The sequence below is a fragment of the Chaetomium globosum genome, genomic scaffold (assembly GCF_000143365.1).
Source record: "Chaetomium globosum CBS 148.51 scaffold_3 genomic scaffold, whole genome shotgun sequence".
Lineage (NCBI taxonomy): Eukaryota > Fungi > Ascomycota > Sordariomycetes > Sordariales > Chaetomiaceae > Chaetomium > Chaetomium globosum.
The window spans coordinates 710,165-731,068 of NT_165978.1; the positions used below are offsets into that span (position 1 = coordinate 710,165).

Here is a 20,904-nt window from a genome sequence, read left to right on the forward strand (position 1 = left end):
TTGGGTTGCCAGGCTGATGAACTTGGCGATGAACTAGGGGTACGGCTGTCCCTTCATCCATAAATCGTCATAATCCAATGCCGCTGTCTTACTCAAGTCCATCATGGCGTAAATTCCGTCGAGGGCCGCAACGAGGTCTTTTGTCGAGTCCCACGGCCACAGTTGTCTGTTGTCCTTGCTCGCGGTGAGCACATCGAATCGGGCCTGGAAGAGCCGGTACGCTTCGCCTGTGAGGCGGCCCGCGGTGTATTGGAGCTTCTCGAACTCGGTCTTGAAGATGTGACTGTCGGTCTGAAGAACACGGCCGATGTGTGAGCGCCAATTGACATAGTTGACCTGGCGCTTCGCAATGTCCTTTTCTTCTCCTGAGAACGGCTCGGGGTCGGTGGTTAGGCGTCGCCTAGGCTTTTCGCGGGCCGAGCTGCCGTCTGTGACTGCCTTGGCCAGCGCTGCGGCCATTTTGCTGAATTCATCCGCTTTCTGCTGGCGCTCAAATTCTTGGTGGTTCAGGTAGGTTTCGATGGTATGGAAGGCGGCCTGAAGGCATTCGCTTACGGGGCTGGGCGTGGAGAGCTGTCCGATCAAAGCTATGGGGTCGACCGTAATGCCAGTCGATAGGCAGGCGGCGATTCGTGGGAACTTCTGGTACCCGTCGGCGAGGGCCCTGCCCCACTCGGCTTGCTGCTGGTCGCTGGGTTGTGACATTGTCGAGATCGGGTTATATGGGGCTATCTTCGAGCGGTCTGGGCCTGGGAATTCTGTCTGGTATCTGGTTTCTGCGCTTGGTCGGGTCGTGAAACGGGGTTCTAGGTCTGGAAAATTCTCAGTTGGGTAAAACGGGTTCAGGGAAGCGACGCGGCCACTCGTAGATGGTGCAAACTATCACGGTGTGGACCTTGGGTCGTGGTGATGATCTCTGTTGCACCATAAAGAGGTGAAGAAGCTAAGGAGCGAAGGGTTAAGGTGAAGATGGAGCATGGACCACTGTCACGGTTATGGCCGCCTGCAGCCGGCCGGCGGGGTACGCTGGCAGTATCCCGAACCAATCATTGGGGAGGGCTACACGGCCAATGAGACAGCGGTCCCATCGCTCATGAAGGGCCATGCCAAGAGAATGAGCAAGTGCTCATTCTGCTCAACAAGGGAGCTATGAGCACTCTGAGCAACCTGTGCTCAGAATGCTCAGCGACAGGTCCCTGAGCACTTTGAGCACACTAGGATAGCCAGTATATAGTCACTCGTTCTGGAGAGCTCTGGGAGTTCTCCAGTTAGCAATCACAACTACAGTTCGCTACAAGCTCGTGAAGCCTACTGTTGAGACAAGTCTTTGTTGTGCACCCTTTGGCTGCACCGAACCTAAGCACCCTTGCAAGATTACCTTCGACCGAAGCTGAACCCTAACAGGACGGGGTCCTGGAGTAGGTTTGTCACAACGAGGAACCGAAAGTGGGAGGCGGGGTACGCTCAGGAAAAACCCTGCTCGTACCTGCGCCCAGGCCACACTGCGCGGTGCCCCACCTATGCTGCGCGCAGACCCCCCATTGCCCCCATCCTGCAGGGCCCCACTTGGCCCGTCTGTAGAACCCCAACCCTAACTACATATAACAACCCTAACCCTACAAGGAACGGGCTGTGCCCGTGACAGGTAGTAGAAGTTCTTAGTTCTTTTACATTTTTCAAGTTCTTTAAATAGCTAGGTAGTTAGCTCGGTTGCCACCGAACGTGTTGCAATACCTCGCGAAACTAGTACAAATATCGTTAAGCTTCGTACCGTGGTGCTTGTTCCTTTTGGGTGGGGTGTTTGTGTGCCCCACCCCCGCATTGTGGGTCGCATCCATCCTTCCCCCCACCTCGCCAGATGAGTCCAACCTGGCCAGCTCCGACTCCTCCGTCCCGGCCGCTCGCACCTTTTCTCCCCCCAGATTCATTCCGGACAGAAAGAGATGACAGCCAACTCGGCCTGCCAGCACCAGCACGATGCGCGAATCAATGGCGTCACCAAAACCGACGCCCCGGTGACGGCCCATGCCACAATACCGCGGGCTTTGCCTGCAATATGCTTCGACCTGCGAGCAAAGATTGATGCATTCCTCTCGGAACAACCCGACGATGATGTCTTGCGCAACGTGCAGCGCCAAATTCGAGTGTCCATGGGCGTGATTCATGAGTCGCTGCGCCGATATGGGTACGTGATCCGATAGCATGGCCCGCGGCCGACAGCGGGAGTTATTCGGGCGAAACCAACGCGGCTGACTTGATCGTGCAATCCGGAAAGGGTTGATGACCTCTCTCTCTCATATAATGGCGGCAAGGACTGTCTCGTTCTTTTGGTTTTGATTCTCGCTTGTCTTCCTACCTGTGCCTCCGCCTCGTCGCCTTCCCTCGATGCTCCCTCGCCCCCAACGATCGATTCTGCCCCTCGACCCCTTCAAGCGATATATATAGTTTCTTCCGATCCGTTTTCAGAAGTCGAAGATTTCGTGGCGGCGTCCGCAGAACAATACCATCTCGACCTCAAACGCTATGCGCTCCCTATGCGACCGGCTCTTGAGGCATACCTGGAAGACACCCCAGCAATCCAAGCGATATTTTTGGGGACCAGGCGGACTGACCCGCACGGGGAGTTCCTGACACATTTTGACCCCACGGACGATGGCTGGCCGCAGTTTATGCGTGTCCACCCCGTCATCGATTGGCATTACGTCGAGATCTGGGCAGTGAGTTCGCTGTTTCTTTCTGGGTTTATGTATTATTCGAGGGTCGTGGGTGATTCAAACGGTGCAAATGGTGCCCGGGCTGACTCTTGCGCAGTTCATCCGGCACCTCCAGATTCCGTTCTGCGAGCTGTACAACCGGGGGTTCACCTCGTTGGGGGGGGTCACTAACACCCGACCAAACCCAGCGTTAGCACTTGGCGGAGACACTTCGAAGTTTCGCCCAGCATACGAGCTTAGGGATGACGACGAAGAGCGCCTCGGTCGGGACTGATTAAAGTCCCCACGCGATTCGTTTTGAACGGAGCCCAAACCGCTGAGATTTGCTGGCGCTTTACTGCTAGTAGACAGATGTTTTCAAGACTCCGTTATCCGTATCGCTCAGCCCTGAAGGTTACGTACGTCATGGCCATATCTGGGCGGATAGGACTGGCTTTACGTTACAACCTTTATTATAGAGGATAGAGAGCATCATAGACGGCACCCCGTGGTTGCATGAACACCACTGCCCTACGGACTCCCACCTAGACGGCATGCAAAGGAAATAGCTCAGCAAACGTTACGGTTCTTAGACAGGCGGGGAGGGGCTCCACTGTGGAAACTGGTTGGCAGAAGTCTCAGGAGGTTCAAGTTGATCTTGGAAACACTTGATATCTGGTATCACAAGAAGAGGTGGAGCTCCTGCTGCCAGTTTCCAAGTCCTGCTTATTACAATAGTTCCAAACTGCGTTCATACATTGCTACATTTATTTGGTTTAGCACCGTGTTCGCCCGAGGAAATTTATCTCGCCACCCTAGCATGCCCCCCCCCCCCCCCAAAAAAAAAACATATGCAAGGGAGTTAGTTGCGCGTTCCCGGAATGTGGCTTATTCTCCTGCGTTCAACTTGGCCACTGCTCGTTTAGCACACACTCGGGACATCGCAACACTCACGCACGGTCTATAGCACACACTGATTCACAGAAGAAAAGCTGACCGGTTACGAAATCAAACGTTTATTATAAACGGTTGCGAACGAAAGCTGCGATATCTGCATGACATCCCTCTTCTATGTGTACTGCCAAGCGCCGAAAGTGGCACTGGGCAGTGAGTTGATCTTCAAGTTTATGGGGTGGCACTCGTTGTACTTCTCCGCGTTCGTCTCGTTGCGGGCCACCAAGTTCCAACCCGGACCACCACCGCCTGAGGCCCTCGGGGGGCAAGCAGCCCAGCCCCAGCCATTTCCGTTAAGGTTAACAAAACCGCCGCCCTCGTAGGCACCGAAGCCATCCAAGATGCTCCCGGCAGGGATGGCGGCCGAATGAGCCTGTGTGTAGCCCATGTTCCAGAACGGGTCCAGGTAGGCTTGCTGGCCGCCGGGGACCATGACGCTCATGGACACACGCCCGCCGGTAGAGACAATGACGGTCTCATCGCCCGGCGGGCAGGCATCGCCAACCTGCTCAGGGCAGTAACTGCTCGTCTCGCCATCGAGGGTCCAATGCCGGCCGGCCGCGGTGACAGGCTTCCCGTGGATAGGAAGGGCGGGGTTGTCAACGGTAAGAGTGAAAGGGGTTTCCGTGGCCGGGAGAAGCGCTAGGACGTTATTGGTGCAAGAGTACATGAACTTGCTGTAGCATGCACCGGCGCAGTTGGACAGAGGCTCGCCGGCCGTGATGGGGCAAAGAAACTGGTTATCCCAGCAGACGTACTACATGCGAGACCTTGATCAGTCCAACCCATATGTTTCTGTCGCGGAGGGGTGACACGACTTACCTGGGCCGGGTCGTACTGCGCCGGACCGCAGGTCTCGAGGTCTCCCAAAACACCACTCGCCAGTCCCACGAGGGCGGCAGCGGCCAAAGTGAACCGAGTCATGTTGTGGGCTTTGTGTCTTTGTGTACTTGTCTAATTAACGACGGCGGTACCGGAACGGTGCTCAATGAGGTATCTACGGGGATAAATGTGTGAATATCGGTAGCCTAGATACATTTGAGAGGGTGGTAATGGGATTGAGGTCGACTTTATACTGCGCACACCCACAACATCCGGTTCCCATCATGCCGGGCCCGTTCGCGACACTGACGGGAGTGTTGCATCCTCGGGTCATATCGAGAACCGAAAAGGGGGGTAGTGGCTGCAGGCATTCGATCATCATGCAGTTTCTCGTATTCTCGGGCTCCCATCTCTGGGTCCAAGTTTGGAGAGGTATGAATGTACACAGGACTTACCCAGCTTGACCAGGAACTTCAGTGGCATGAGCTGAAGGAGAAGCACCCCGCGGAGAAAGACGGCTCCACAGCAGACATTGATTGGCTTTTGGACCAGCCACATCATACTTTATCAAGCCTCCGCCCTTGCCCTTGTCTTTTGGCACAAGCCTCGCGAATGGACGCGCTTGTTTTTCTCACTGGAAGAGATGCGTGCTGGGCCCGAGAAGGCGGGAGGCTGGACGGGGCCTGGGGTTGATGCGGGGTGCGGAAGTGATCGACCGCCAAGCATCTCGTATTCGACCCCTCCCCCCCAAGGAGCGAACCGGGCCAGCCAGCCCGGCTTACGGCGGGACGGCCGAAGCAGCGAAACAAGCTTCCAATCGGCGCGGCATTGTTTGTGATAGACCCACATCGGCAAGCTTTGCCGTGGCCAAGCTCACCGAGCCAACAAATGCGCGAGAGCTGCCTCGGTCGCCCTTTCGACTTCCTCGCATTGACGTCGCTTGCGTCACACAATCCGCACGGCCTCGCTTGGAGTTATGGACTTTCAACACAACCGACCCCCAACAGAAACGACGACATGGGCGGGGATTGGCAACGTCAAGGTTGCATGTGCGGGCCGCCGTATTTATATAGGCCGGCCCTCGCCAGCTCCGCAGCCTGTATCTCGCCACCTAGAATGAAGCAACCGAGTTTATGACAATGCCAGGAATTCGGAGCCTGACAATACGCATGATGAGTGCTCATAGGCGAGGGGGCCTGTTCGGCTTTCTTGGGCGGTTCTTCCTGAGGCGCCCAATATAGCGCCGCTGGAGCAGCGCTTTGCCGTACTCGTAAATGCCTTCCCAGAGCAAGACGATGGTGGTGAAAACAACTAAAGGAACGGCTATCTTCCAACTATTGAGCAGGTAGTCAGTGGATGGGACATGAAATCCTCTAAACCGAAGGGGGCAATGCGTACAAGTAGCTGATGTCCTCTTGCAAGACGCTAAACGGCTCGAAATTCTGTCCGAAATACCCAGTTAGGAACGTCAAGGGCAGGAAGATGATGGTTGCGACGGTGAGCTGCCTCATGGACTCGTTTTGGTAAGCTGATAGGGTATTAAAAATAAGCCCAATCATGCCGTCGGCCGAGCCTTTGAGCTGGTTAAGCGTCTCAGTGATCAGCACGCAATGGTCGAGCACATCCCCAAGATAGATGTAAGTCATAGGCGTGATAATCACGCCGTGGTTCGGGTCCAGGAGGTGCGTCATGACCACATCCGGGGACACCTTGGCTTCGTGGTCACGCAGAGTATTGATGAGCGTCGTGATGGGGCTGATGAAGGACAGGACTTTGTTGATTTCGGATATGAGGATATAGAGGCTCTTGGTATGCCCGATGTTAGGCCGGTTGAGGACGTCTAGTTCAAGATCACCTATCACGTCATCGTAGCAGGCCGTGACTGGAATAGCCAAATCGATTATTGCGTCCATGATGGCTTGCCCAACTAAGGAAGCATCGCATGATCTTGCACAGCACAGCGTCAGCGGTGGGCCCCGAGGGAGGGGCGGTTAGGTGGTCGGGGTGACTTACTGCCTGATGATGGTGTCATCGGTCTGAAGCCGTCGGATGATGGGCGTTTCAATATCATGCGCTGATTGCTCAAAGAAGCTAAGGATGCAGTTGTCATTGGTGAGGAACATGGACACCTGCTCGCAAGCCACGGCCAAGTTCCTTGGGGAGAGGGCAGAATGTTTTTCCATGTACTTGGTCCGTGGGTCGTTCGGCGAGGCATGGTAGCGCTGCAGTGTACGCAGTTGGCTGATATCTAACACCTCGGAGAAGCCAGTGGGTTGAGATCTTAAATAGACCCCAGCATTCCTAGGAATGGATGACCTCCCCGTGCCCAAGGATTTCTCTCCCAAGTTATCGGGTTTCCGGCGAAACGCTCTCTTCAGGCGCCGCAGTAGCCGTTTTGGAGATTTTGTGCTCCGCTTGCTCCGCACGCTCTTAGTTGTATCGTCTTCGGACTCCGAATCAGAATCCTCACTTTCTGATTCATATAAATGGACCAATTTTTGGAGCGTCAACACGATAAAGGCATGTGTTGGGAACCTGTCGGCGGTTAGCATCCAGTATGTCCACTTTCGAGGCCTTCCTATCTCCTCCACATACCATTCCGCCTTTGTCCTGTTTTTCGTGTTCATCATATCTTCGATTGCCAACCGGTGGAGGTTTTTATGCCGGCCCAGGGCTTGGATAACATCCCAACTAAGACCATTGACATTGATCCAGCGGCAACTGGCCCATTCAGGTTGGGGCAGGTTCAAGAATCCCGTTAGTGTTTTATTGTCGAGCCTCTGGAGGGTGAGGCGGTCTTTGGAGAAGTCGACAACGGTGATTTCGCAGGGGGCGCTCAGTGTTGCCATGGAGGCATGGCCGCCGTCCGGTTTGCTCGGATCCACACCCGGTTCAGCGCCGGCTGTAAGGGGGTTGCGGATGTCAGTAAGGCAATCAAGGAGGGGAAAGCGAGCAAAAGCTTGAGGGGATAGTGGGGTTCTGGGCTGGACATACGATGCCAGCCGCGGGGGACTGTGAAGTCATCGAAGTCATCTACCGTTTTAAAGGTCCCGACCCGGGTTGGGCGGCGTCGCATGCTGGGACTCATTGCGGCTTCGGTATCGGAACAGCCGTGGGCGGCTTTGACCGAGGCCCCGGTCGAGCCCCCGCGCGCGGTGCTTGCAAGTCCAGTGTCAATGCTGGGCGGGTAGTACAGATGTGAATTCCCTGGGCCACCACTTCCGCTTGGGTCTTCTGCATGATGCGCGGTAGCCGGAAACGGCGACGCGGAAGGTGGCGCCGATGAGATCGCGAAGTCCCGGGAAGATGGGTCCGTCCCCCCCCCGCCATTTTCGCCAGCCATCTCCAATGTTGTTGACCAGAGCGACAAAAAAGAGTATGCTCCCAATTCTCTCACTTGTTTCGGTGATTACGGATTCGGTTGATTCTGGCTAATTGAACTGGCGAAACATTGGTGAAGGAGGGAAACCCGAAAATGAAGCTCAGCCGAAGCAGCTGAAGCAACCCATGGGTGTTTGGAAAGGACATCAAGTTATCATGAACCAGGACCAGGGACAAAATAAAATGGGTCCCTGCTCCTGCACGGCACTGCAGCTGATGGACCCTTGACCAACAGGCTTGGAGTTGTCATATCGACCAATCGGAGAGCAGATACCGATAGTGTGCCTGACGACATCAGGAGGTGAAACCACCAAATCTGGAAGCTATTATTAGGGTGGGGTTTTGGATGGTGTTGGGCGTTAGGGATGTGCTCAGATCTGGAATAATTACCTAACTACACTAACTGCCAAACGGATTTGTTCATTATTCCATACTTACCTGAGACATACAGAACCCAAGAAAGGAAAACAAGCATTGAAGTTCTCCACCTCAGTTGGAAATCGCCCCACGGTCCATACAACTGGCCCAACCAATGTCGTCTGTGGCCCCAAGGGACGACTTTAAGGAAAGCAACTGGGTGTGGTACCCCGCACCGATTGTTGCAAGCGAGTACCGGGGGGAGAATAACTAGGCGGGCAGGGACGCTTCGGAGATTGTGTTGGCTATATAAGAATGTCTACAAAAAATAAAAAATAAAAAATGAATATCGGTTGTTGCAGAGCGCGGCCCGAGTGAAGCCAAGGTCTTGGGTTCTCAAAGATGGGCACATGTACCTAAGGTATCTATATTTTTCATTCTCAGGCGCGGGATGGGATTGAAATCCGCAAAGATATTAGCTTCCATACCGTCACTGCCAATCCTAATTTTTGTGGTTTCTCCTTGTCAGCTGCCAACTTGGGATACCATCCTTGCCAACACTGATCCCTCATCTTCCATCTTCGCATCTCATGCGATTCTCAGCGACTGGTACTATATGAGGTTTATAATGCTTGGTTCCTACTTTTTACGGTTCATCGTTAACCTCCTTTCACCGGATCCCACATCGTTGCCCTGTCTGGCCCAAGGGCTTTTCAAAAGGCAATTGATAGACGGGCATGGCACAAATGATACACGGGCATGGCACTATCCGGGCATGGCACTATCCGGGCATGGCACTATCCGGGCATGGCAATTTGGCAGCTCCTATTGGCTCAAAATTTCTAACAGCTGTCACCATCTCCCCACTAAAAGCGGTGAAGGCCAGTTCACTAACACTAACACCATTCCTGCTGCCTTCCAGATTGTCTTCAAAGCGATGGGTGTCAAGGTTTCAAAACAGTCAACCTAGCTAGCAAATATTATACATCGCCTCCACGTCGAGTAGATCGTGTATTATGCACAACCTCTTTGTCGCTGCCGCTCAACACGCATTCCCATTGAGATCTTCGTCTCCGTACGCTCGGTTGGACCTTCGGACTACTGGCACGCACGCCTGCTGCCTTTCCTGGCCCAAGTCCTGCATCTGGTCGCTGCGTGCTCCCCCACAAATCGGTTGAGACCGACTGCCTTCCCTTTGGATTGCGGCGTGTGCCTCCAGCCGAGCTAGTGTTGACTTATTCTTGCTCCCGCGAGGCCGGCCCCTGCCGCGCCGTGGCTGAATCCCATCTGGCAGACTAGCCCCTGAGCGCTCATCGGCTTGTCTGTTCTGGCTCTGAGCGCTTAACTGGGCGACGGCGAGATGGAGAGGAACTGGCCGGGCAATGTTCTTTGGCCTACCGCGAAGCGACGTGGCAATCTTTGGGTTGAGAATCCGACGATAAGGATCCTGTGACGAACCTACTTCAGGACCCTGTCCTGTTAGGGTTCAGCTTCGGTTGAAGGTAATCTCTCAAGGGTGCTTAGGTTCGGTGCAGCCAAAAGGTGCACAACAAAGGCTTGTCTCAACAGTAGGCTTCCGTGCTTGTAGCGAACTGTAGTTGTGATTGCTAACTGGAGAACTCCCAGAGCTCTCCAGAACGAGTGACTATATACCTATCTAAGTCCTATGTGCTCAGTGTGCTCAGTCTCCTCCGGAGTTCGGCGTCACTGAGCACACTGATCACTTTTAGTCCTTCCTGTGTTCTGATTGGCTGTATGACTTCTATGCTCAGTGTGCTTGGTTTCCCTTTGTTGCCTGTTTTTCTGATCACACTGAGCACACCCCAGCCTTCCCTGATTGGTCCTCGGGATGACTGGTTCGGGGTGTCCGCGCCCCGAGGCTCCACCTGTTGACATATTCGTGACAGATCCGTAGATGTCGATTGCCGCAAGTGCCATCTCGGGTGGACGTCCCATTTCGCCAGTGGGACATTACCTTCCAGCTTTGATAGAATCGTATGGCGACACGGGATACCTAACTCAGCAGATGACGTACAGTCCTCGCTGCAGAGTCCGATGCCTTTTGGCCTGGGGTTCGAAGGACTTGGGATTGCCGTCAGAGCTCTGCGGTGTTCCCGTGTAATGAGGCGCAGGGCTTTCTGAGAAATGACTTGGGGAAGCTCGCCTAGATACTCAGCACCTTGTCCAGTATACTCGCGCGAAGTCAAGACTTCGTCACGTGCACACGCCTCAATGAAGTCCCTCTCCTGGTCGTGCAACATGTCGGTAATGGCCTCGACAAGACGGTACAGGTGACTCATGCCATTCAGGAGATAAGGCTTGACGTTGTTGTTGCTCGCTTCCGTCCCAGAGGTGACCCGGCACCCGAAGTTGCGACACTTCCGGATAAAGCACCGGGCCCATTGCTCCCTTACAGGCATATAGGTCCTGTACAGGTACAACAAGATCGCCTTCTGCTCGCCGAACTCCTTACAAACATCTGCCCACAGCCTGTCATGCTCCGCCTCGGTTTCCGCAAACATAACCAGCTTCCACAGCATCACGACACCCTGATAAGTGTGTGGAATGGGCTCGGAAGACTGGCTAGGCCCAGAGTCGCGGACCATCGCCCTATCGCTTGCTGCCAAGATTGTCCGGTCCTGGGCGTTTTCGGTGGCACTCTCCTGATCACTGCCATCGTCTGTCCCTCCTCGTATCCACTTCTGTTTTGCCTCGAGTAAGACATTGGAGATGATGTGATGGATGCAGATCTGTTGTTGGCTCTCGGGGAACTGCTCGTTCAAGGCCTGTTTCATCTGGTCGCCGAAATCTGTGAGGATGGTATCGGGTAACCGGATGTTGTGTTGGATTGCGAACTGCCGGATGCCATCAGCGAGAAATTGGAAACCTTCCAACCTTTCGTTGTCGACAAGGCCGAATGCGGCATTAAAGACAGTTCCAAGGCAAGTCTGGCCAGTGGCCTGGAAAAGAGGGAGCTTGAAGCGGTTCGTGTTGTACGTATTGTCGAAGCTGAGTACTTCTGAGAACCGCTGCCACATGCGGATACAGTACGGGAATGTCCACACTAGACCGACAAGACGACTTGGCTCCGCCTCTGACCACTTCACCACATAAGGAACGCCCTTTTCGTCGAAGATCTTGATGAGCGCAGCCGTTGGGTTGTAGCTGTCTAGCTTTTGGCGTTTGATGAGGGCTCTGGCGTTGTAAATGTCCCTACGAGTCAGGGCGGAGTCTGCATGTTGGTTCTTGACGATGTTACTAACGTCTCGTGCTCGGATACGAACTCGGCGACTCGTCGCTTCAATGGTCACCTTAACGGGATTGTCGTTGTCGAAGACCAGTAACTTCGCTTTTCCTAGGCTCGCCGTATCTGTCACACTCTAGGGTATAACGTGATAGCCGACCTTTATGGGAATAGGCTTGCCGTTTGACGATACCAAATCCATGGACTTTTGCGAAGGCATTTACCCGATCAAAAAGGGCCTCGAATGTCGGTTCGGAATCGCCTGGGACCAGGGGAGTTGGTATTGTCTCCGGCCGGCTAGGACTTGATCTCGCGTCTAAATCCTCACCTTGCTCTTCCTGCGCGCGCTGGAGCTCGGTACTTGGTGACAAACTCGATCGGGAGCGAGAGTGGGGGCTGCCGGTCGAGGATCGACTCCATGTGATTCGTTCGTGAACAGTCCTTTCACGCGAAACGGTAGAACCATCCTGCGAAGTCACCTTCTCTCGAGATATGATAGTCTTCTCTTGAGTGACGGCCAACTCAGGAGACGCCCGATGGGAGTCACATCCAGACGAAGCTGGATGTGACTCTACATCCTCTTCCCTATAGATCTCGAGTGCACTGCGGAATCTGGTATGGAGGCCCCTCAACCGCGATCTTCGATCCTTCTCTTGCTCCGTTGCATCTCGTCGCGCTTGCATTCGTTCACTCCAGATCGGGCCTGGCAAAACTTGCCTGACCCGGTGCATCGGTCTTTCGGGGGTCAGGAAATCGAGGGAGAGACATATCTCGGAGTCGTTACGCAGTTCCCACCAGGGCTCCTCCAGCCCTCGGGCCCCATGGGGTCATGGTATTGCCGTAAAACGTTCTGGGGGAGCGGTCGCGAAGAAATTGTGCGAGGCATCGTCGTCACCATCGCCGTACCATTCCTCAGGGTCCGGCCCTAAGCCGCTGCTTGAGGATGTAGGCCCGGTCTGTTCGCGCGTATCGAAGGCATTGGGATGCCGTCGCTTCGTGAATCGGAAGTGCGCTTCATCTAGGTCGGCAATATCTTGTCTAGATCGTGATCGCTTTCGGGAGCTGTTGGGTAAGCCAGCCATTATGCGATTGATATTCATGCAAAGACAAAGGACGACAGCTGCCGGGTGTCGGACAGTGGACAGCTGGCAAACTTGGAGAGGATGCGGCAGAATTTTGATGGGGTGGACCCTGCTTAACAGATAATTTTGAGCCAATAAGAGCTTCCAAATTGCCATGCCCGGACAGTGCCATGCCCGTGTATCAATTGTGCCATGCCCGTGTATCAATTGCCTTTCAAAATACCTTTTCGGCTCCAGCTGGAGTGGCCCCCTACGGATGGATATACAAACACTAACAAACTTGGCCATCTTCCTTTCTCTTGTTCAAAGACGAAAGACATTTAAGGGCTGCTGCGCTCGATTTCCGGCTAGAAGCTGCCAGTCGCCCGAGAAGCCACACGCACACGCTCCCGGCAACCTACAAGGCAGTGGAAAAAGAACTCGCCATATATTTCGCCAAAGTTCGTCAAATTTGGCTCGATTTCTGCGTAAACAGACTCCCTTCCCCTTCCTTCTATTCATTTCCCAAAACTAACCATTCCTGGTGCATGATTCGGCGACCTCCCATCACAGAGATCTTGAAAACATACACTGTATCTGTGCCGCTTTGGTGGCTGTTTCTCTGACTCTCTCCTCACCAAGCACAGCCAACCATTTTGTTTCCTTAGCCCCGGTGCCACGTACCTCACAGAAGCAAGACTAATATTTATAGTTTCAAACACCAGCGGCTAGGAGATCGATACTTCAGCACTATCACAATCGCACTTTGCCGTAACCCAACGATAGGCGTAAGTTTGCCGCTCCTTCTCCGCAACTATGGCCTCCCTAAGACAGATACCAGAGGCAGATATTGCTGCTGCTTCCCCACGGGAAGTGGGAAGCACCCAGGCTATTGACACACCTACGATTCAACCTTATATCAGCCCTGCACCAAGCAGGAACCCTTCATGTTCTCACCATGCTTCCCCTGCCCCAGCACAAGTGTCTGCGGAGCTGGATGGTTGGGATGCGGTGAACGAGGGCCCTAAGAACGCAAAAGAGTACTGGAAGCAGGCGTATGCTGCTTTGAGACAACCTGACCTGTTGAAGCGGAAAAGAAATGGCGATACTGAAAACAAGCCGGCTTGTCACGATTATGGCCGCATGCAGGCGACCGGCGGGGCATGCTGGCAGTGCCCTGGACCAATCAGTTAGACGACAATACTAACCAATAGAAACAAGGTGCAAGTGGCCCGCAGTGATCTCTGGGAGATCACAGAACGGGACACAGATCACCAACTTATCCCCTTGATCTGTGATGAGGGCAACAAAGATCACTGAGCTCAAGTACAAGGTACTTGATGGTTTAGCTAGTATATAGTCACTCGTTCTGGAGAGCTCTGAAAGTTCTCTAGTTAGCAATCACAACTACAGTCGCTACAAGCTCGAAAGCCTACTGTTGAGACAAGTCTTTGTTGTGCACCCTTTGGGCTGCACCGAACCTAAGCACCCTTGCAAGATTACCTTCGACCGAAGCTGAACCCTTCCAGGACGGGGTCCTGGAGTAGGTTCGTCACACGGCTAAGAGACACCAGGGAGCCCGCACCAGCAAATGGCCAGATAGCCGAGATCCACGCCAGGTCGACAACGAATCCAGCAGTGATGATCCAACCACGACAAGTGTTGGGCATGTCGACAGCGCAAGCCTCCATCTCACGGAAAAACACAAAAAAATGCAACAGTTTCTGGGGGTGGATGTCAATCTCGACGACCCTCAAACCCGTGGAGACTTCCATAAAATCTACAACGCCGTCATGTCTTTCGGTCAGAGCGGTTGCAAACTGGTGGGCGGAAAGTGGCAGCTCGGGAACTTCAGCACATCGCTTTACCACCACCAGCTTATTGGTGTGAGCTGGATGCTGAGTCGTGAGTTTCACCCAGCTGCCCCGACAGGCGGAATCCTCGCCGATGAGATGGGGCTGGGGAAGACGGTCCAGCTCCTAGCCTGCATGTCTCAGAATATGCCCGGGAAGAAGTCTAAGGCATCGAAGACTCTCATCATCACCCCCAAGAGGCTAATAACGCAGTGGTGTGATGAAATCAACGCTCACTGCTCGCATAGAAGAATGAAGCGTGTTTATATTTATGCTGCCAGTGCACCCATGATGAAAGTACAATGGGAGGAGGCTGGCATAGTGTAAGTGCCTCTCATCATGTACATGTCTTGTGTGGTTGTACCTCATCACAAGTGTTTGAACCTCTCCCGGTTTGGCTGCGCTGACTTTCCTCGTCATAGCATAACAAACTACAGCCAGCTCCAACGCCAGCTACCTTCCCCTGACGAGCTGGAATACATCGAGAAGCTAAAAAGTAAAGGAAACGCAAAGTGGAAAGGCCACTTGCGTCGATATAGCAGAGGCGTGCTATTTCAAACTGACTGGCACCGTGTTGTCTTGGAGGAGGCCCATGCGATAAACAACAGGGCTAGTCAGAGTAAGTGACAACATTCAATGGTTCAGGAACCTAGAAATAACACTGTGCAGCCTCGAGAGCGTGCAAGCTTCTTCTTAGGAAATACAGCTGGGTTCTGAGCGGAACTCCGCTGACGAACGATACGGATGGTGGGTGTCCTTATCCATTTTAAGACCGCCAATAGCACCTTTTGTCCCTCCAGAGCCATGTTAACCAAACTAAAAACAGAGTTCTTCCCGTATTTGGATTTTATTAGGTCCAAGTACAGCAATTTCAGGGGTTACCATGACGCCATGGGTGATATCACGAATGTGAGGCTCCTACCGCGTGGCAACCATTGGTTGCCTAGCGCTGATTGTGGATGGGATGAGCAGAGACAGAGACTGAGAGAGTTATACCAAGAGATATCTCTGAGGAGGTGAGTGTTATGACAAACCGGCATTTACAGTTTAAGGAGACCCCTAGGCACTTGAGCTGACCACCAAGTGTAGGCGTGTCCAGGACAAATTAATAGGTCAGCCGATACTCCAGATCCCCGAGACCCGCCCAACGGAGCTCATGATGGTCGAATTCTCTCCGACCGAAAGCGACTCATACCATCGCGCCAATGAGAAGCTCCATCAGCTCCGAGAGCAAGCGGGGAACCGCAAAGCCGGCGGCGGATTCGTAACAATCCCCAACGGCGAGCTGAGAAAGTGGTACAACTATCTGAGGTGTTTTACCTCATATCCTGCCCTGGTCGAGCCGACATACATCAACCAACAGGCCCTACAGCCCCACGCGCCGGGAATCACTGGCGTGGAAGAAAGTGCCGCTGGACAAGAGTCTCACTACTTCTGTAGGGCGTGCTGCAATGCGCTGATCGAGCCCCTGATCGGAAATGTAAGAGCGATTTGTGACCCCCTTTGTCCACATTCCGCCCCTATACCCCCCAACACCAACTCAACAAGTTTGTCTATTTGAAGTTGGTGCTGACAGACCATAGTGCGGCCATGCTTTTTGTAAGGCCTGCGTCAAAAAGTCTCAGATAGGATCGAAGCAGGGCCGTCATTGTCTGAGCTGCGGCAAAGCTCCAGGCCCCGTCGTGTCCGAGGCTGCAAGGAATACTACCGTCATACTAATGATTACTTTGAGGATTTGAAACGCAAATTTCAGATTTAACTTTCTTTATCTACCAAAGACAAGCGAACGAAAAGAATGCGGAAACCTGGTGACGACGAGTTTGGATCGCAGCCACGCTTAGGCCCCCGGGGAAGGCCGGGAAGGGGAGAGGGAAAGGCGGAAAGACCACGAAAGGGAAAAAAGGCAAAGGCCGACGGGCAAGGAAAAAGAAGGACGACATCGAGCGAATACGCAACAATGCTGGCGGCTTTCTACGAGAATGTGATAAAAGGCCCTGGGACCCCATCCCCACAGCGCGAAGACGAGAGCCACAATGGCCCCGGTCAATAAGTGGTAGGCTCGCACCCATGTCCCCTTCCACACGTGTCATGTATTTGAAAAAAATGGCTAATTTGGCTTCATTGTAGGCAACAGGAAGCCCCTGACGACAAGATCATTAGTAAGCCGCCGTTACCACTGCCCCGAGCGAACCTAGAGCTAATGCGATATTACAGTATTCATCCAATGGATCCCAATGCTGTAATTCCTCGGTAGGATGCTCTTCCAGAGCGGCATCAAGTTCGTTTACTTCTGGGGGGAAATGGACTCAAACGACCAAGAGGTGTGTATCAGGGCTTTCTAGCAGGTTCCTGAAATCAAAGTCATGGTTAGTGCCAGTTTTGCAAAACGTCAAGATTTCACAACTGACATGCCCCTAGCTTAAATTATATCCGTCAGCTGTGGTGCCCATGGCTTGAACCTGACCGCTGCCAACCGGGCCATTGTCTTCGACCACTGGTGGCACGAGGGCTTAGAATGTCAGGCCTTCGCGCGCATCCATCGGATTGGCCAAACAAAAACAGTTCACACTATAAAATTAGTTGCCGCGGGATCGATGGACGAGACCATACTAGGGATGCAAGCGAGGAAGCGGGAGACCATCGGGTTGGCCGTGGGGGATGGTACCGCGCGCCCGACGCACGTCGAGGATGGGGCCATCGACCAGGAGATGCTCGACCTGACTAGGTTGGACGACATTGACGAAGAGAGCGAGGTAGATGGAGGGAGCGATGATGACAGCAGTAGCGACACCGACGCCGACAGCGCGGATAACTTGAGTGGCGATGAGGGCGAGGATGAAGACGACAGCGATTACGAGGGAGCTTCCGACACAGATGCTGCCATTTTGAGCTTCGGCGGGCTTAAAACCCGATCTGGCACATCTGGAGAAGCGCAGTATGAGGAGAGCGAGGACGACATGGACCTGGGGGATAAGTGAGAGCATCCCAGCAGCGGCAGGGCGTCGCCACGGCACACAGGTGATGCCTGACTTTGTGTGCGGGTTGGTGGAATACGCAATTTTCGCGACGTGGGGGTAACACCGACGTGGTTTGGAGGAACTGGGAGCTTTGTGGGCATGCTGATGGATCGCGGGGCGGCCTGCGGCGAGAAAAAGGGATCCTAGGTTGCCAATACGCGCTGGTTTTTGACTCCCCCTTGATACATGGGAAGGTGCTAAGCTAGATACTTGCTAAACCAAGCCAATTTGAGTTATAATGCTCCAATTCACTGGCGATTTAATCGGAATCGAGGAGGTCCGGCCCAACCGGAGGTCCGGGGCGCAACAAGCGGACACTTAGGTGTCCGACCGAATTGCATGGCAGGTGGGAGCTAGGGAGTCCCTCCGAAGGCGACCTTTCTCCAAGAGCATCAACTGTTCAAATATCACAAAAAAACGCAAAAGTCTAACACCCATCAGCCTACCTCGTATCCCAACATGCCTTCACCCACCTCCCTTCTCTCGGAGCTCGCAGAGGAGATATCCCGCAACACATCAATAATCGTCGAACGCCTCAAGTCTGGCGGCCTTCCCCAGCCATCCTTCGACGCAGATGGCCCTTCCCATCCCATACCCGAAGCAGATGAGGAACTATCGGCAGCAAGGCACGCACTGATAGAGGCATCAAAGGCGCTCCATACATTGGCCGTTGGACCAAGCGAAACTACTCGCCTTTTCTACTTCAAGGATATCTATTTTGTTGGCGCAATGCAGGTCCTTTGCCACTTCAATGTGCCGCAGCAGGTCCCCATATCTGGCGAGATTGGCATCCATGAACTATCGGTCAAGACGGGACTCGACAGGGGGTTGCTGGTGCGGTTTTTGCGGATAGCAGCCGCAAATTACTACTTTACTGAACCCCGGCGGGGGTTTTTTGCCCACACGGCCTGGTCCAAAACTTTGGCCATTGATCCGAAGATGAGGGCATGTGTGTGGTTTCGGCACTCCGAAATGATGCCTTCTGTGGCCAAACTTGTTGAAGCAGTAGAAATGCACACGGGTTCGGCCGAGGCTGCCGAGCCCCGGAACGCAGCTTTCAGTTTGGCATTCGGAGATTCTTTCTTCGATTATAAGGAAAAGCACCCGGACCATATGATTAAGTTTGGTCACTTTGTGGATGCCTTCGCCGGCGGTATCGAAGCTGATACAGCTGAGTCTATTGCTCGCGCTTACGCATGGGAGACGCTGCCGGCAAACTCACTCGTTGTTGACGTTGGCGGTGGTATAGGGCATATTTCCACGGCCGTTGCGCAGAAACACGCCCACCTGAGCTTCCAGGTTCAGGATTTCGGCGATTTGGTCGAAGAATCCGGCACACTCCAACAATCAGCGGGTGTATCTGACCGAGTCCATTTCTGCCCACACAGCTTTTTCGAACCGCAGCCCGAAACATGCAGAAAGGCGGCTGTTTACTTCCTCCGAAACATCATGCACAATTGGCCCGACCTGTACTGCCGACGGATACTCGAACCGATTGTCGAGGCCATGGGACCGGATAGCCGCCTCCTTATTTGCGACATTGTTTTACCGGAACCCAACACGATGCCCAAGACACAGGAGGCCCAAGTTCGTGCATTGGACATAGTCATGTTGTCCATGTTCAATGCTCAGGAGCGATCATACGAAGACTGGCAGGAATTGCTTACTAGCGTCGATTCCAGGCTTAGGATCACGGCGGTGGTTGGGAGGCCAAAGCTGGGGATAGACAACCTCATCGAAGCACGGTTGATGTAGCGAAGCTTACTGCTACGGGGTGTGGCTCAAGGCGACGGAACTAGACGGAGATATGAATAAGGAACGCTATGGGAACGACTTAAATTACCGTTATCATCCAAACTAGTAACTACGTGGAGTGTGGGTACATGTATAATTGCGTGGTGCGGTGATAGTCTGTATGGCTCGTGGACTTCTCAGTTGCGATACGTCCCACCATACCATTGCTCAAAACGTCCCAGATTTGAAATTCTTCAGTCTTCACTTGATTTCTAGGGCTTCCTTCTCACTTTCGTCGAGCAAACCTAGGGCTTGTCGGCGGGTCGGGGCGTTGGAATCAAAATAGGGGACTTCGGCAAGGGATGTGACGCGAGTGCCATGGCGGGGGTGTCTCCCGCCATAGTCCCAGCTTGCGTTGTGGATGGTAATTCTGTCGCCGTTAGTTCCCGCTTATGGAAACGGCTAGAGAGTGGCACACGAAATCCTCACATGAGGTGCTTTTCTTACCTGTTGTCCCATAGCGCACTCGTGCCCGGCGTCCACTTGAATCGCACTTGTATGTCAACGCTTCTCTCAAAAACATCGTACAGGTAGTTCAGAATCAGGTCGCTCTCGGCCTTGTCTAACCCAACGATCCGTACCGTCATGGCCCGGTTGACCCAGAGGGCTTTCCAGCCCGTGGCTGGATGGACACGGACTAATGGATGAGTGCGCTCGATGTGCTTGGGGCCGGCAGTTGGGTTTTCGCGGTCCAGGTATGAGTGAGCTGAGCGATAAACGGCCTGCTTCCCGTCGATTAATTTGCGAAACTCGGGCGAGAGCTTTTCATACGCGCCGTAACCAGACGCCCAAAGAGTGTCACCTCCCACTGGTGGCACCGTGTCATTGTGTAAGTGCGTGACCCCTGCGGGCTGCCGCTCGTGCACGAGGTCGGTGTGCCACGATGAAGCGCCACCTGGCTTGCGGAAGCTGGCTGCGTTGTCCTGGGCAAACAGATCCGGCCATATGACAGTGACACCGGCAACGCCAGGAACCTGGGGCACTTGAGGCTAGGTACGTAACACATCAGATTATGTACCGAGTTGCAGCCGCAACCGGCCACGATATTTCTCATTGTACTCACATGAATCTCGACTTCTCCGAACCACTCCCCGAGCTCTTTCTGCTGTTGTGGGGTGATGTCCTGATTTCGGAAGAATACCACGCTCCTCTCCGCGATTAATAACGCTAGCTCATCCCGTTGCTCAGGGGTAAGGTCTTTGAGCTGGAGTCCCTCGATTTCCGTTCCGATGTGGGTAGTCAAATCTGTAACTTTTGTCGCAGCGGAGAACAAGCGCGTCTTCTGCTTGTCAGCCCTTGCCCCAGCATCCTCATACGGCCGTTCGTCGTCCCGAATCTTGTATACATCTTGCAGATACAGAGGGGCAGCTGGTCGATATGGGTAACCCTCGGACAAATTAATCCCGGCCTTCGTCAGCCGTTGACGTGCCAACTCTGGGAGGTCGAGAGTGTCCTTTTTGGGTTGAACTGTGTCCACAATGGACTCGAAAATAGGCGCCGGCGCCATTGGGTTGGATTGCGTATGGGGGCGTGCTAAGTGAAATTGCCAACGGCGCCCGTTCTTCGTGTGTTTGGTATAGATTTTCTAGGGCTAGCGGTCTCACCCTTATGTCAAAGATTTCATCCTTTTAGTTCATTTCCGCTGTCATTTGCCACGGGGAGTATCTCGGAGTTAGCTGGTGATTATAAAGCATTTGGCCATCAGGAACAGGATAACCATGCAGATAT

The 20,904-nt window shown here is 53.6% G+C and overlaps 10 protein-coding genes across 10 annotated transcripts; 5 read left to right on the plus strand and 5 right to left on the minus strand.

The window, feature by feature from the left end:
* Positions 1–33: 33 nt before the first annotated feature.
* CHGG_05512 (uncharacterized protein) lies at positions 34–705 on the minus strand (the record flags this gene model as incomplete). The annotated part of the gene is made up of 1 exon (XM_001221606.1): positions 34–705. One exon carries the CDS (start codon positions 703–705, stop codon positions 34–36), a length of 672 nt encoding a protein of 223 aa, XP_001221607.1.
* A 1,238-nt stretch (positions 706–1,943) lies between these two features.
* On the plus strand, positions 1,944–3,365 carry CHGG_05513 (uncharacterized protein; the record flags this gene model as incomplete). The annotated part of the gene is made up of 4 exons (XM_001221607.1): positions 1,944–2,185; positions 2,603–2,717; positions 3,066–3,112; positions 3,287–3,365. 4 exons carry the CDS (start codon positions 1,944–1,946, stop codon positions 3,363–3,365), a joined length of 483 nt encoding a protein of 160 aa, XP_001221608.1.
* Positions 3,366–3,762: 397 nt separating this feature from the next.
* On the minus strand, positions 3,763–4,571 carry CHGG_05514 (uncharacterized protein; the record flags this gene model as incomplete). Its single annotated transcript, XM_001221608.1, has 2 exons — positions 3,763–4,404; positions 4,470–4,571. 2 exons carry the CDS (start codon positions 4,569–4,571, stop codon positions 3,763–3,765), a joined length of 744 nt encoding a protein of 247 aa, XP_001221609.1.
* A 1,271-nt stretch (positions 4,572–5,842) lies between these two features.
* Positions 5,843–7,318, minus strand: CHGG_05515 (uncharacterized protein; the record flags this gene model as incomplete). The annotated part of the gene is made up of 3 exons (XM_001221609.1): positions 5,843–6,416; positions 6,483–7,004; positions 7,065–7,318. The coding sequence occupies 3 exons, from the start codon at positions 7,316–7,318 to the stop codon at positions 5,843–5,845; spliced, it is 1,350 nt and encodes a 449-aa protein (XP_001221610.1).
* A 1,931-nt stretch (positions 7,319–9,249) lies between these two features.
* On the minus strand, positions 9,250–12,533 carry CHGG_05516 (uncharacterized protein; the record flags this gene model as incomplete). The annotated part of the gene is made up of 3 exons (XM_001221610.1): positions 9,250–9,683; positions 10,030–11,577; positions 12,299–12,533. The coding sequence occupies 3 exons, from the start codon at positions 12,531–12,533 to the stop codon at positions 9,250–9,252; spliced, it is 2,217 nt and encodes a 738-aa protein (XP_001221611.1).
* A 795-nt stretch (positions 12,534–13,328) lies between these two features.
* CHGG_05517 (uncharacterized protein) lies at positions 13,329–13,706 on the plus strand (the record flags this gene model as incomplete). The annotated part of the gene is made up of 1 exon (XM_001221611.1): positions 13,329–13,706. One exon carries the CDS (start codon positions 13,329–13,331, stop codon positions 13,704–13,706), a length of 378 nt encoding a protein of 125 aa, XP_001221612.1.
* Positions 13,707–14,224: 518 nt separating this feature from the next.
* On the plus strand, positions 14,225–16,104 carry CHGG_05518 (uncharacterized protein; the record flags this gene model as incomplete). Its single annotated transcript, XM_001221612.1, has 5 exons — positions 14,225–14,688; positions 14,788–14,984; positions 15,192–15,381; positions 15,455–15,845; positions 15,949–16,104. The coding sequence occupies 5 exons, from the start codon at positions 14,225–14,227 to the stop codon at positions 16,102–16,104; spliced, it is 1,398 nt and encodes a 465-aa protein (XP_001221613.1).
* Positions 16,105–16,398: 294 nt separating this feature from the next.
* On the plus strand, positions 16,399–17,343 carry CHGG_05519 (uncharacterized protein; the record flags this gene model as incomplete). The annotated part of the gene is made up of 4 exons (XM_001221613.1): positions 16,399–16,418; positions 16,493–16,524; positions 16,620–16,686; positions 16,803–17,343. 4 exons carry the CDS (start codon positions 16,399–16,401, stop codon positions 17,341–17,343), a joined length of 660 nt encoding a protein of 219 aa, XP_001221614.1.
* On the minus strand, positions 16,929–20,683 carry CHGG_05520 (uncharacterized protein; the record flags this gene model as incomplete). Its single annotated transcript, XM_001221615.1, has 3 exons — positions 16,929–17,082; positions 19,624–20,165; positions 20,240–20,683. 3 exons carry the CDS (start codon positions 20,681–20,683, stop codon positions 16,929–16,931), a joined length of 1,140 nt encoding a protein of 379 aa, XP_001221616.1.
* On the plus strand, positions 17,842–19,137 carry CHGG_05521 (uncharacterized protein; the record flags this gene model as incomplete). Its single annotated transcript, XM_001221614.1, has 1 exon — positions 17,842–19,137. One exon carries the CDS (start codon positions 17,842–17,844, stop codon positions 19,135–19,137), a length of 1,296 nt encoding a protein of 431 aa, XP_001221615.1.
* Positions 20,684–20,904: the final 221 nt, after the last annotated feature.